This window comes from Choloepus didactylus, chromosome 4 (assembly GCF_015220235.1).
Source record: "Choloepus didactylus isolate mChoDid1 chromosome 4, mChoDid1.pri, whole genome shotgun sequence".
NCBI classification, from domain to species: Eukaryota; Metazoa; Chordata; class Mammalia; order Pilosa; family Megalonychidae; genus Choloepus; species Choloepus didactylus.
The window spans coordinates 131,647,093-131,662,717 of NC_051310.1; the positions used below are offsets into that span (position 1 = coordinate 131,647,093).

The 15,625-nt window shown below is 37.8% G+C and overlaps 1 protein-coding gene across 1 annotated transcript in view; it reads left to right on the plus strand.

Annotated features, from left to right (window-relative positions):
* The window catches only part of FAM227B (family with sequence similarity 227 member B), a 273,855-nt gene that overhangs the window by 229,254 nt on the left and 28,976 nt on the right, over window positions 1-15,625 (plus strand). The window contains exons 11-12 of the mRNA XM_037835095.1: window positions 1,279-1,376; window positions 5,135-5,297. Of these exons, the coding sequence (XP_037691023.1) occupies window positions 1,279-1,376; window positions 5,135-5,297 (261 nt within the window). The remainder of the gene's footprint in view (window positions 1-1,278; window positions 1,377-5,134; window positions 5,298-15,625) is intronic.

Here is a 15,625-nt window from a genome sequence, read left to right on the forward strand (position 1 = left end):
GGGAGGTTTGCAATTTTTTTTTTTTTGGCACTTTTTTCATAAAATTTCTTCTTGTGTTTGTCATTTATCTCTTACTTTTTTGTGTCTGTTGTCATTACTGCTAGCTTGATGTATACTACCATCTGATGACAATAATTCTACAACAAAAATTAGGTCATCTGAAAAGGAAGGTGTTTATTGTGGGTATGGTGGACATGAAGTAGAGGTTCCTTTAATATTAAAATTATATCTGTTCATAGAAGATAAAATTAAGTAATATCATGTAACTCTGTATTTATAATGGTACAAAATTGAGCAAGATTTAAAGAAAAAAAATACGTTTTATCCCCTTTCTTGCCCATTCTAACTCTAACTTAATATAACTTTGGTTCTATTCAAAAATTTAAAATGCAGTTTCCTTTGCTAGCCAATCCTGTAATCTCTTCTGGAGATAAATGCTATCTGCCCCTAGTACTTCAGGGATGTCTAATGTCAAAAAGCAGTCCAAATGTCTTTCCTCAACTCTAGAGGTTTATCATCAACACCACAACCCCTAGAACTAATTAGTCTGTGGTGACTGATAGTCAATGCCTAGATGTCTAGAACAAACCTCTCAGATCACCTTTTATCTCTTCTGTATGTTAATTTATCTTTATAATGAGTTTGTACATGTAGGCTGATGGACATGGCTGGTTAAATCATACAGTTCTTTCCTCTAAGTCAGACCAAGAATTTTTACTACCCCTAAGCACACTTAAGCTGATTTAAAGGAAAAATCATCAAGCCTTTCCTTTTTTTGGATGTCTTGTCAGAATATCGAAAAGGTGGACTCTGACATGCAAAGGCCTAACCACCCTGCTGGATTTAACTAGAGGGCCATGGAGAGAGCTCTGGACAATACACACAAAAAACCTAGGTCTGTGGCCTCTCCCTCTACTACTTAATAGATGGTGACTCTGAGCAAGTCATAGAATTTCATGCATTTTACTTTTCTCATCTGGAAATCATAGGAATTGTTGCTCAGCTTACAGAATTGCTTGTGAGGATTTCATGAAATAATGTTAAGTAAATAAATTTTACCAATTCTAAAGCCCTATTTAATAACAATATAAGATGGACTATTCATCATTTCCTCTGACAGGGACAAGCTATGATAGTATCCACCCCTCTTTCATCTGTCTCCACCTTTCTCCAGGTTTAGGATGCAGTGTCAGGAGGAGCAAGGGGTAACATGACTTTTTGTGAAAAAAAAAAAACAAAAAAACAGAATTTAAGAAAATAATGTATTTTCTGTTTTAGCTATAGACTTCGATATGATGAAAATTTTAAAGAACCCCAGAGCATATTCGGCGTCCATATCCAAGGAAGAATCAAGATTATCAAAACCGACAACAAAGGTTTGGAGTCTAGTAATTATTTTTAAATGCTCTTACTCATTTACTTTGCAATCCAATTAGCTGATCCAGCTTCACATAGGCAGTGTTGGTCATTATATTCTTGACATATAGTTTCAGAAAAAAATGTAATGATCAAAAGAGATTTATTTTGGAGAATTTTAATCTTTATGTTAAAAAGTCTTATTTTATTCTGAAAATATCCCTATCTCTAATGAAAAAAATCATAACACTTATATTTTCCTCAGAACACTTTCTGGCACTGCTTCTTGACATCCCAAGATTCCTTCTAGGTATTTTCACATGAACTTGATCTCAATCATCATCAGTTAAAATCAGGAAAAACTTCAAAGGGGTATCAATAGTGGTTGTTCGGCCCCTACCTCTCAAGGCACAGTCCTGGAATAACTGACTGCGTTTAGATACTGTTACTCTAGAGTATTGAATGTTTAGTTTCTGCATATTCCTGATAGTGCTCCCTAAGTACTTGCCACCTTGTTTCTTTAGCTAAGGTTTGAGAAGGTTATTTTGCTTGAAATTCTGGGTTTAAGACGTTTAAACTTTTAAATCTTTTACAGTGTTTATTGTTAGAGTTTTGTCTGAATTATCTAGTCAGATCTGAGCATTATTTAAAATTATAAATTAAGCGTATATAAACACCACTTTCTGAAATAGTATTCATTTATTTCCTGGTCTTTAATAATCCAGGTGTATTAGAATGTCTTCCTATCTTATTCCAGCCTTCACAATTCTGCCAAGATGGTTTGTGAGTACTTAGGATAGAAACTAGGAGTCAATTTGGAATCTACGTCAATGTCACAACATTTCTTTTATGGAAAGGATTGTTAGATTTATAAATCAGGGAAATGTAAAAGTAATTGTATATCTGGTCTTCAGCAAGCACAAAAAATGGTCTTTTATACCTTGCTTACAAGTTGAAGAAATATGGACAGGTGGATTTGTAACTGACTGAAAAACCTTTTCAGAAGACTGTTAAAGAATAGAAAACAGATTGGAGATGTCTTTGATAGTACATCATTTTGCTGCTCTGCTGGCCCTATCCCATACATACTATTTTATCAACAACTGGATAAAAATGTGGTTGTCACTTTTATTAGATAAAAATGTATAAGCCATAAAGTTTTGAAAAATCATGCATACATTGGATGACCAAAAGATTACAATAGGCTGGAGTGATAGGCTTGATGTCAGAAGGTGAAATTTTGTTGGGGAAAAGGTATAAAAGTCCAAAATTAAAATACAAATCGATAAGGCTTTAGCTTAGAAGCAGTATACCTGAAAAAATTTAGGAATCATTTTAACAGTAAGTAAGTGGTAAAATGTGGTTGATCCCAAAACCTACTTCAATCTTAGGCGATTTAAATAAATATATGGGATCTACTCTGTGCTGATCAGACAACAATTGATGTTCGCTTTGAAGCCCTGCATCATAAAAGGTGTATAGACAAACAGAAGTGTTCTCAGCAGAAAGTAATCAGCATTATGAAGGGCTTTTAAATCATATTGTTTGAGTAGTGGTAAAAAAAAAAAAAAATTAAAGATATTTCCCCTAGAAAAGAAAAGATTCTGTAGACCATAGCAACTGTTTTCAAATATGTAGAAAGCTGCTATAGAAGAGAGTGATTGGACTTTTTTCTGTGTGGTTTAAAAAGTATAACTTGTACCCGTAAGTGAAAGCTATGGAGAGACAGATTTTAGCTCAATATAAAGAGAATTTTCTAAGCATCAGAGTTGTCCAAATGCTGAATGATTTCCCGTGGGTGCACTAAAAGTATATGAGCATTGGCAGGACACACATTCAAATCTCAAAAACCAAATAGTTTATCTTGTCAGCAATTATCCTTAATTAGCAGAAAAAAATTGGGCACCAAAAACACCCCTTGGACTTTCTATTTCTAATTCATTCCTCGTGGCTCTACCAAGGTTGGCAGGGTTGCTTAGTTCTTCAAATTTATTGTTGAGATGACTTTTGACTATACAAGTTTTGTTTTTTATGGAATCTTAATTTATCTGACAATGTTCTGTCATTACCATTCACGGGATTAATAGAAGTAGTGGGGTGTCTATAATTGTTTTCACTCTTTAAAGTGTCTCTAGCAAGAGTTCTTTGGACAATTTGGGACTTTCTGCTTTAAAGCATTCGAGAAAATGGTTAAGGCTCCATAAGACAATGGTTTTGCATTTAATACCCAATTCCACTCATGTCTGATTATACTATCCTTAAAAATTATGGATTTTCCTAGAGGAAGCAGGATCCATGAACTGTGGTTTCATTAACTTAATAACTTAAAACTGCAGAAAAATAAAAGAAACTTTTATTTCTAGAACCCCAATAATACAAAACCTCTGTCTTACAAGACCCAAAGCAGAAGCAGGAAAAAGATCACAGGATTATTTCTCTAGATAGGCAAGATTTTCTTTTAATCTTGATTGAGTTTGGGCCAGTTTTGCATGCAGTTTAAAGACCAAACTGGATGTTTCCTGATGGGAATTGCCAAGGTTAAGATGAAAGAAATGATACACATCATAGAAAATAAATCTTATGTTGACATTAAGTTTTCGCCATCAAAAAATTGCTTTTGATTATGATAGTACTATAGTTTAACATAATCCTGGAGCAGCTAGAAATTCTGTAACACATAGTATTTATAAAGACATGTATAATGAAAAATGACCATCAGCAAAAGAAACCCAAGAGAGTTTCTTTATCAGTAAAAGTACATGAGAATACAAATGCCTTGTTATCTGAAACAGTGAGGTCCAGCCTGAGTACCTTATATCCATTGGAAGAGTCTCCAAATGACTGTTGACCATCTCTAAAAAATAAATCCAATCACAAATGATGGAATTTAGGTGCCAGACGAATGTCTGCTAAATTGGACTGGTCTAAAACATTCTAAAGACGGTAGCACTGCCAACCCCACAATTGTTAGACACACTGAAAGCACACCCATTCCAATAGTCACTTAACTGGAAAAAATTACTAACTAGAGGATAATTCCTTTTCAAATTAAAAAAAAAGTACATGAGAATAAAGTCTTATTTCCCTGGAGGAAGTAGAATCAATAATATTCTTCTCATCCAGGTATTATAAAACTTGAGGAAGGACTTAAAATATTGTTATACTACCTTTCCCCCCATAAAAAAAATAGATAATACAATCTTGGAGCAAATATATTTATGATTGTTGTTTTCTGGACATAGAATTCTTGGTTGACAGGCATTTTTCCTATCAGTACTTTGAATGTCATCTCACTAACTTCTGGCCTCCATTGTCCTTTGCATGTAATGAATTGTTTTACTCTTGCTGCTTTCAGAATTTTCTCTTTGTGTTTGGTTTTCAAAACCTTGATTATAATGTGTCTAGGTGTAGATCTCTGAATTTATCCTACTTGGAATTCACTCTGCTCCTTGGGTGTTTCTTGGAAATTTGGCCATTAATTCTTCATATAATTTTTCCTTCCCCTTTCTTTCTTTGTTCTTCAGACTGAATAATCTCTATTGACCTATTTTCAAGTATGCCAATAAACCCAAGGCTAGGAAATCCTTACTGCATAGACTCATAGACCTATACTTTAGTAAATTCCTTTAATTAATAGAATGCTTTGCACAATTTCCTTTTATTTCAATATATTACAAAGTAATTTATTTATAGTTATAATGCAGTTATATTTTATTTACAGTTTTTCAAAAATACACAGAAGTAATAATGGACTTGATTTTTTTTCTTCTCCTTACAGTCTCATTATTGTAGCCCTGGTCCAGAGTTTAATAGTGTTCTCTTCAATTTTGGAAGTCCGAGTCCACTGATTTTATATTATCTTAAGATGCATGAAGTAGCTGGTATTCCCAAAGCCCCGAAACAAACCAAGACTAGGCTCACTGAAATATTCCGAGAACCATATCCTTTTTTAAACTTCTCTTTAATAAGATCTGTTTGTAAAATATTCAAAACTTTTTACTAAATGTCTCAAATAAGGAAAAAATTGAATGCATTTTTTATCAATACACTTATTTAGTATTTAATTATGCTCAAAATTTTTGTAGCAAGTTTGCCTGAAGTATTTCTCTTTTAGATATAAGCCTGTGACTTTGCATGTAAGACAAATAAAACAAATAAAAAACCCAGGAACTCTAAAAATTTGTATATTTAGCTCCCTGGTAAAATATTGCCTTTACATTCTACCAAGAACTGTGGGTCATGGCCTTCCAGGCTTCTCCAAAGTAGAATTTTCAACAGAATCCTTTGTTCAAATGAAAATTTATCAGAAAACTTAATATGTAAAATAAATGGAAGTGGAGTTTATTTGGTTGTAGCAGGGGAGAGGAGCCCAGAGTTCTGTCTACTCATACTTACATGCTCCCTCTGCAAACCCCCATCCCAGTCCAGGCCTCACTAGGGAGCTGGATGAACCCCCAAGAGATATATCTAATACAGTGGTTTCCAGGCTGGAGTGTGTACAGCCCTGGCTGAAGAAAAAAATATTAGAAAAAAATAATAATTATACACATATGTGTTAGTAAAAATAACAAAGTAGCTGAGCTTTACTAATATTTAGTAAATGGGGTTCCCCTACTCAGTCAGTATTTCAGGCTGCACTCTTCTATGTTGAGGGATGTTCATGGCATTTTTGCTCTTCTATTGTTTTCTGAGTATCACAACATATTGTGACACTCAGATATATTGTTCTAGGTTGTAGTGCTGTTTTCTCTGGCTACTGAGATTTATAGAGATGAAATAAATCATTTCTGACAAGATGTAAGCCAAAACAAAATTTAAAAGACTATTTGAAACATGAATTTACAGCAATATTATAAACAATTAATCTAACTCTCAGTGTATATTGTAGTTTTCAATATTATACAATGATAGCATGATACAATATTAATTAGCAGAAAATTTAAAGGCAACTTGTCCAGAATATCAATACAAATATCTACAATGCAGTGTCCTGATGAGTGCATTGTTACTATAAACACATCCTCCCACAGCACATAGATAGACTTTTTAAAACATAAGAACTGTCCAAGGAGGGATTATTTAAACTCTACAATTGAAAATAATGTACGATATATCAACATTTACCCTAGCATAAAAGCAATAAAAAGAAATCATCCATTGTAATTGCCTGTAATGTGGAAGAAGCAAATAACCAACAGTTGGGGGAAAAAAAAAGAAAAGAAAAGGAAGAAACAGATTCATGAAAGGTCACCAACTCTGTATAATGCTACATCTTCAACAGTAAGGATCCAGAGGGAAACCCTTTAGAACCATGTGCAACTTCTTTTCTAATAATCTTAATCGCACATATACACACATATTTTTTTCTGACTGGACCAATATGTGAATAACGACTTGTAAGTTGTTACTAAGGTTAATTCCAATTTTAGTATCCAGTTCAATTCAAGGATAAATTTAATATATACTGAGGACCTGGTAATATAACACATTTAATGGATAAATTATCTGAAAGACAAATGGCTAAAAAAATTTTTAATCAGAACCCTCCCATCTAGTTATTTTTCCAATAAAGAAATGATAAAATAATTTTTTATCCCTCTTAATCCTTCTGAAATACATAGGGTAAAATTAATAGGAAAGCCTACACTAACTAGAAAGTTTGTTCCGTTCTTTACGAGATTAAAAAAACAAAATGAACCCCTACTTTTCTTCAACTTCAAAAATCAGGGTGTGGATATTACAATGTTATCTATTAATGAGAAGACCTTTCAGATAATGGAAGCCAGATGTTAACTTGCTGGAATGTGAGATCTTTTTAAATACTTTTTTTTTTTTCAAAACACACAGCCCTGAAAACCCTGTGGCAACACAAAAATAAAAGACTCCCTCCACCAAAATACGATGGAGAACTGATATTTCCACTAGTTGTCTGAAAGATGAAAAGAAAGGATGTAGTGAGTTTAGGCTGAAGGGAGGAAGAGAATGAAGAGGTGAGGAAGCAGAGAGTCTTTCTAAAACCCTTGGTTGCACTGAAGGGGCCTCTTCAGCAGCATAGATAAAAACTTTTATTCGAGCCTAGGTTTGAGCCTGATCAGATGAACTTCAAGTCCTTTTGAACCCTGAGAATCTTATTCTATTGGAAGAATTTGACTATCCACTCCATCAGTAGCTGGATTGGTAACCAGTTCAATTTTTTCTTGCCTGAAATGATGGCATTCTCATTTTGTTAACTCACTATAGGACCAAGTGCTTCTGAGGCTACACTAAGGAAACCAATGCTTAGATACTGCTTTCCTGTTGTCAGCTGTGTATTCCCATAAAAGAACACCAGAATAACCTGTTGATAAAGTTTAATAGACACTGCAGTAAGAAAGAACCACATTAACAGAGCTTTAGTATTGTCACAGATGGGAAAATTTAGGAAGATACTTTAGGGCCTGTGCTGGTTTGTATATATTATGTCCCTCAGAAAAAGCCATATTCTTTGATGCAATCTTGTGGGGGCCAGATGTATTAATGTTGATTAAATTGGAACTTTTAGATTAGGTTGTTTCCATGGAGATTTGACCCACCCAACTGTAGGTGATAACTCTGATTAGATAATTTCCATGGAGGTGTGGCCCTGCGCATTCAGCATAGGCCTTGATTAGTTCACTGGAGCCCTATAAAAGCTCAGACAGAAGGAGCTCACAGCTAGCTGCAGCTGAGACAGACATTTTGAAGACAGCCCTTTGAAGCTGACACAGACATTTTGGAGAATGCCATTTTGAAAGACAACCTGGGAGGAAGCAGATGCCAGCCATGTTCCTTCCCAGCTAACAGGTTTTCAGGATGCCAATGGCCTTTCTCCAGTAAAGGTACTCTATTATTGGTGCCTTGCCTTGGACACTTTATGGCCAGTAAGACTTTAACTTTGTAATCAAATAAACCCCCTTTATAAAAGCCAATCCATTTCTGGTGTTTTGCAAAATGGCAGCGTTAGCAAACCAGAACAGATTTGGTACCAGAGAAGTGGGGTGCTGCTGAGCTTGCAAATACCAAACATGTTGGAAAGGCTTTTTAAATGGATAAAGGGAAGATTCTCAAAGAACTGTGAGGAGCTTGACAGAAAAGGTCTAAATTGCTTTGAAGAGACTGTTTGTAGAAATATGGACTCTAAAGATACTTCTGAAGAAGCCTTAAACAGAAATGTTGAATGTGTTATTTTCAACTGGAAGGAAGGCAATCCTTGTTTTAAAGTGGCAGAGAATTTGGCAAAATTGTGTCCTGATATCAGATGGAAGGCAGAATTTGAAAGCGACGAGCGAGGAGATCTCCCGACTATGTGTGGAGGATATAGCCTGGCTTCGACTTGCAGCTTATAGTAAAATGTGAAAGGAAAGAGACAAGCTAAGAACTGAACTCTTGGGTACAAAGAAACCAGAAATTGATGGCATGGAAAACTCTGAGTTTCCAGGGGGTGGAACCCCACAAACTACAGCCCCACATGAGGATTTAACGAAACATGGAACCTGACCACCATTTCAGTACAAGCCAGAATTAGAGATAGAGTTTTCTAGAAAGGATTTGTCAAAATTCCTGTTGTCTGACGGTTTTGACACTTGTGTGCTTCATGTCAGGCCAATGAGATTTTTGTGAAATCTGTATAGATGGAGCCCTGCTGGTCTGGACTGGAGGGGACAGACAAGGAACAAATTGAAGGAAAAATTTCTTCAAAGGCAGAGCCATGGAGATTGAGGTCTGGAGTCAAAAGGTCTCCAGCAGGGATTGTGGAGCAGCCCACACACGTGGAGCAGGTGAGTTCCCTCCGGAGGCAAAGCATGGGCCTTCCACTTCCATGCTGAGGAAGAGTGCCCCAGAGAGAGTGGAGCGCAGAGAGGTTGGAGCACATTCAGGCCCCAGAGAGGATGGAGCACATTCCCTGGGGACTGGGGAGAGCCTAGCTGCCACCCCAGTTTTCAGAAAGGGGAGAGCCTTTGCCCCAGAGATGGGGTGGCACCCTTATGTTTGAGGAGGGTGGGGCTGAGAAGGTGGTCTCCTTTTGAAAGACAACCTGGGAGCAAGCAGCTGCCAGCCACATGCCTTCCCAGCTAACAGAAGTTTTATGTATGCCAGTAACCTTTCTCCAGTGAAGGTACTCTATTGTTGATGCCTTACCTTGGACACATTATGGCCTTAAAACTTTAACTTTGTAATCAAATAAACTCCCTTTATAAAAGCCAATCCATTTCTGGTGTTTTGCAAAATGGCAGCGTTGGCAAACTAGAGCAGGGCCTAAGCTGCGTAATCTTAAGGCAGGCTTTGCAAGGCAAGGAACTGCTTGGGATTCAGCAGAGTTTATGATATTATAACTTTGGCTTGGTGGGCACAGTGAAACAAGAGTCTTCAAGGGAGCCTTGATGAGCAAGCTATTGTCTTAATAAGTAAACTGTTAGTTGGTTCACAGTCCTATATTCCAGAGAAAGCATTTCCTAGAGCAAGTAAAGGTTTTTTTGTTTTGTTTTGCTTTGCTTTTTTTCTGATTCTCTGTAATGTTTAACATGGGGACAGAAAAGTCTGCAGGACCGCAGAATTTTTTAACACAGGGACAAGAAAATACATATGGTGGGTGCACTGGTATGCCTCCCAGATTCTCTTCAGCTGATGGGAAAGTACTGACGGCAGAAAGCCCTCAGCTGTCAACACCCCACAAGGATTACCTCAGTGATCATAGTGGCCTCACCCAAGGTCATGTCTTACAGCAGATTGTGTTTTACAAAAGTGGCCATAATAATATCTCTCATACCACATGCTCATTTTACAATGGGACCTTTCTACTTCTATCAGGAAATGGAGCCTATGTCCACAGTCCTTGAACTTGGACAAAACTTTGTGACTTCCTCAACCAAGAGAGTGACTCCTGAGGCTAGAACATAAATGGCTTTACACCTTCTACCTCTGTGCCAGTTTGAATGTATTGTGTCCCCCAAACACCATTATCTTTGATGTAGTCTTGTGGGGCAGATTAATCTTTGGTGCTGATTAGATTTGCTTGGAATGTGCCCCACCCAGCTGTGGGTGATGATAAATGATGGTTGTTGTTTTGCACCATTAAGATTAGAGTTGTTTATTATAAAAGAGTTGAGAGCTAGACCACGTCTCCTTCCCAGGGCAGCCCACATCCATTGACTGATGTAATATAAAGTTCTGGCCCCTTTGCCCCAACTCAGAAAAGCCCTCAAGGGTCATTTCAGCTTCAGAACTCCCTACAGTGTCAGCTGAGACCCACTGTGACTTCTACCTCTGCCTGATCTTACTTTCTTCCCTGCCTTCCACAGATGTTGTACCAGTTTTGATATATTGTATCCCCCAAAAAGCCATATTCTTTAATGCAATCTTGTGGGGGCAGAGTTATCAACCTTTTTGATTAGGGTATGACATATTGATTAAATTATTTCCATGGAGATATTGTTACTGGACCAAGGTGGTGGATTCTTTTGCCCAATGCTGTCAAATGACCAATTCCTGAGACACCGGGGTTTCAAAGAGAGAAAGAGTTTTATTGCTAGGCTCAAAGCAGGAGAACAAATGGCCTGTGAGTCTAAAATCTGTCTCCCTGAACTGCAGTAATTCTGATAGTTTTAAAGTATCAAAAGATGAGTAGGTTTTAGGATAATGAGTACAGTGGCCCCAGATTTTGTAATTAGAAGTGTTCTAATTGTTGAGCATGCACAGATTGATTACATGCTTAGTCACAGAATGTATGTAAGAAAGTGATGGCCTTAATATGATGGGTGTGATTTTTAGTATTATATTGAGGTATAGGTGACTTGTAGGTTCAAGTCTAAGCTACTGTGCATATCAGGTGGGCCCATTTTGGTTAGATCCAGCTTCAGTTATCAAGATAACTTTGGACTTGGGCTGGGTTAGTTCTGGGTTGACCCAAGACCCTTCATTATTAAACATTAGGGGCTGTCTTTAGTGACCATAAGACTTTGAAGTTGAAAAATTGGATAAATGGGTACAAGTGAAGATTAGTCACAAGGTTTTTAGAATCACAAGGTCACAAGATAAAGGCTATACCATCATTATCAGAAATCAAGGCAGCTGGATTGCAATTCAGGTTTCAGGTATTTCCCTCTGTCTGCTCTCATATACCAGAAAGTAAAAAGGAATATCTATTTAATGATTCAGTAATCATAATTGGTCCTTAAATCTTAACTTCTCAGTTACAATATGGACCCTGCCCATTCAAGGTGGGTCTTAATTAAATCACTGGAGTCCTATAAAAGACTCACAAGCAGAAGGAACTTAGCGTAACTGAGAGAGACATTTTGGGGACAGCTGTTGAAAGCAGATGCTCAAAGTTGCTTGGAGTTGCAGACAGGACATATGGAGATGCTAAGCTAAGGATGCACAGGAGCTGAGAGAGGAGCTGAAACACAACCTGGGACCAGCAGGTGCAGCCATGTGACTTCCCAGCTGACAGAGGTGTTCCAGATGCCATTGGTCATTCTTCAGTGACGGTATCTTCTTATTGATGCCTTAGTTTGGATACTTTTATGGTCTTAGAACTGTAACTTTGTAGCCAAATAAACCCCTTTCATAAAAGCCAATCCATTTCTGGTATTTTGCATAATGGCAGCATTAGCAAACTGGAACAGATGTTGATCACTCCCTGATAAACCCCCTGCATGCTGATCTCCATCTCTGAGTCTGCTTTCCAGAGAACCCAGTCTGGGCAATATGTTTGTTCTCAGTATTATTTATCACAACGACAAGGATTATATCGTTTCTGTTCTCACCACTACAGAGAAAATAATACATTGATTGCTACCTACTTTTCTTCTAGATGCCTAACAGTCAATTAAATGGAATCGAGAGAAAAAAAAATGTGTGTGAATTACATTCTTAAAAAAATTCAACATTGTGCTGTGGTAAAATCTCATTTGATGCCATGAAATGTAGTTACCTGTCCCAGAGTTTGGGCAAGATTGGCCAGGTGGCTTCCCACACCTTCTAGAGGACATGATCCAGTCAATGATATTTTACAACATTTTGTAAAATGGAAATATATACAATTTAAACAAGATTTAAAGAAATGTAAATACATATAGGCCATTAGTAATTTGTCACGTGTTTCATCATTCTAGAACTATACTGTCCAATATGGTAGCCATTAGCCATGCATAGCTATTAAATTTTAATTTAAATTAATAAATTAAATATAAGTAAATCAGTTCATCCTTCACACTAGCCATGTTTCAAGTGCTCACAAGCCATATGTGACTAGTGGCTACTATATTGAAAAGCACAGACATCCAACACTTCTGTCATCAAAGAAAGTTCTATGGACAGTGCTGTCTTGAGTAAGAAGAAAAGTTGAATCTATTTCACAGAACTTGGGATGCCAGTTTGGGCACACAGCCAACATGTATAGAGCTTTCTTTTGGCTTGCCACTTGCAGTCTTCTAATTTTAGAAGTTAGGGATTTAAGGGATTTCACATTTTGATATACCTTGTTTTATTGAGCTTCACTTTATTATACTTTGCAGATACTGTGTTTTTTACAACTTGAAGGTTTGTGGCCACCCTGTGTCAAGCAATTCTATTGGCACCATTTTTCCAACATGTGTTCACTTCATATCTCTAGGTCACACTTTGATAATTCTCACAATATTTCAAACTTTTTCATTATTATTGTAACTGTTATTGTGACCTGTGATCAGTGATCTTTATACCAGTGTATTTGTTTTGGACACTACAAACCATGCCCATTATAATACAGTGAACGTAATCGATAAATATGTGTGTTCTGACAGCTCCAATGACTGGCTGTTCCTGGCTCTCTCTCCTTGGGTCTCCCTATCCCTGAGACCCAACAATATTGAAAATAGACCAATTAATAACCCTACAATGCCTCTAAGTGTTCACTGAATGGTAGAATCTCACATCTCTCGCTTTAAATCAAAAGCTAGAAATGAGGGGGAGGAGGGGCAAGATGGCGGCATAGAGAAGAGTGGAAGCTAAGTAGTACCCCTGGAACAACTACAAAAAACCAGAAACAACTAGTAAATAATCCAGAATAACTGCAGGGGGACAAACGAGACCATCCACTCATCATACACCAACCTGAATTGGGAGGAATGCCCGAGAACACAGCATAAAATCTGTAAGTAAAACCTGCGAAACCAAGTCATGGAACCCCCTCCCTCATAGCCCGAGCTGCAAAGCCTGGTGGTGCCAGAGAGAAGCTCTCTCCCAGCAAGCAAATATAGCTCAGCTGAGCTCCAACTGGGGTTTTAAGTAGTGAGTGTGAACTGCTCACTACAGGTACGCATCCCCAAAAACAGACAGAGGCGTTGGGTGACGACTGACCTGGGAGAGCCGGAGGGTCACCTTGGACTCGGTCTGAAGGGGACTATCTGTTTCTTTTTTGGCTCAGTGGAGAAAGCCCCAGTCATTTTCAGTTTCCAGGGCTGTGAAGCAGAGAAGGGTGGAGACAGCACAAGCAGAGAGAGAGACCATTAAAATGCTAATGACCTCCACCTGAGGGGTCTGTCTTCTCTAGGAGGAAAGGGGTGGGGCCCTTTCCATTCAGAACCAGACCCCAGAGCCTGGGGGAACACGGCCACACCGCCTCACACCAGTCAAGAATTACAGGCTAACAGGCGTCACCTGCTGGGCAGAAAAGCACAGTGACCCGAGGCATCAAAGGGTGGAGCAATTTTCTAAGACACACCCACAGGGAAACCAGATACTGAATATTTCTTCCCTCTGGGACCTGAGCCTGTTCTGGTCTGGGAAAACCTGATTTGGGTAACCAAGGAAACCATGCCTAGACAACAGAAAATTAAACCTACACTAAGAAAAACAAAGTTATGGCCCAGTCAAAGGAACAAACGTACCCTTCAACTGAGTTACAGGAATTTAAACAACTAATGCTAAATCAAATCAAAAAGTTTAGAGAAGATATTGCAAAAGAGATAGAGGCTGTAAAGGAAGCACTGGGCATGTATACGACAGAAATCAAAAGTTCAAAAAAACAACCAGTAGAATCTATGGAAATGAAAGGCACAACACAAGAGATGAAAGAAACAATGGAAACATACAACAGCAGATCTCAAGAGGCAGAAGAAAACACTCAGGAACTGGAGAACAAAACACCTGAAAGCCTACATGCAAAGGAGCAGATGGAGAAAAGAATGAAAAAACATGAGCAACGTCTCCGGAAACTCAAGGATGAAACAAAGTACAATAATGTACGTATCATTGGTGTCCCAGAAGGAGAAGAGAAGGGAAAAGGGGGCAGAAACAATAATAGAGGAAATAATTAATGAAAATTTCCCATCTCTTATGAAAGACATAAAATTACAGATCCAAGAAACGCAGCGTACTCCAAACAGAAGAGATATGAATAGGCCTACGCCAAGACACTTAATAATCAGATTATCAAATGTCAAAGACAAAGAGAGAATCCTGAAAGCAGCAAGAGAAAAGCAATCCATTACATACAAAGGAAGCTTAATAAGACTATGTGCGGATCTCTCAGCAGAAACCATGGAGGCAAGAAGGAAGTGGTGTGATATATTTAAGATACTGAAAGAGAAAAACCGCCAACCAAGAATCCTGTATCCAGCAAAGCTGTCCTTCAAATATGAGGGAGAGCTCAAAATATTTTCTGACAAACAGACAATGAGACACTTTGTGAACAAGACACCTGTCCTACAGGAAATACTAAAGGGAGCACTACATGGTGATAGAAGACAGGAGTGCGTGGTTTGGAACACAATTTGGGGAGATGGTAGCACAACAATGTAAGTACACTGAACAAAGGTAACTATGAATATGGTTGAGAGAGGAAGGTGGGGAGCATGTGAGACACCACAAGAAAGGAGGAAAGATAATGACTGGGACTGTGTAACTTGGTGAAATCTAGAGTATTCAACAATTGTGATAAAATGTACAAATATGTTCTTTTATGAGGGAGTACAAGCAAATGTCAACCTTGCAAGGTGTTAAAAATGGGGAGGCACTGGGGGAGGGATGCAATCAGCATAAACTAGAGACTGTAACTAATAGAATCATTGTGTTATGCTTCCTGTAATGTAACAAAGGTGATATACCAAGGTGAATGCAGATAAGAGGGGGGGATAGGGGAGGCATGTTAGACACTTGACATTGGTGGTATTGTCTGATTCTTTATTCTACTTTGATTTAAGGTTATTTTTCCTTTTGCTGCTTCCTAGCTGTCTTTTTTTTTTCCTCTTTCTTTTGCCTCTCTACCTTC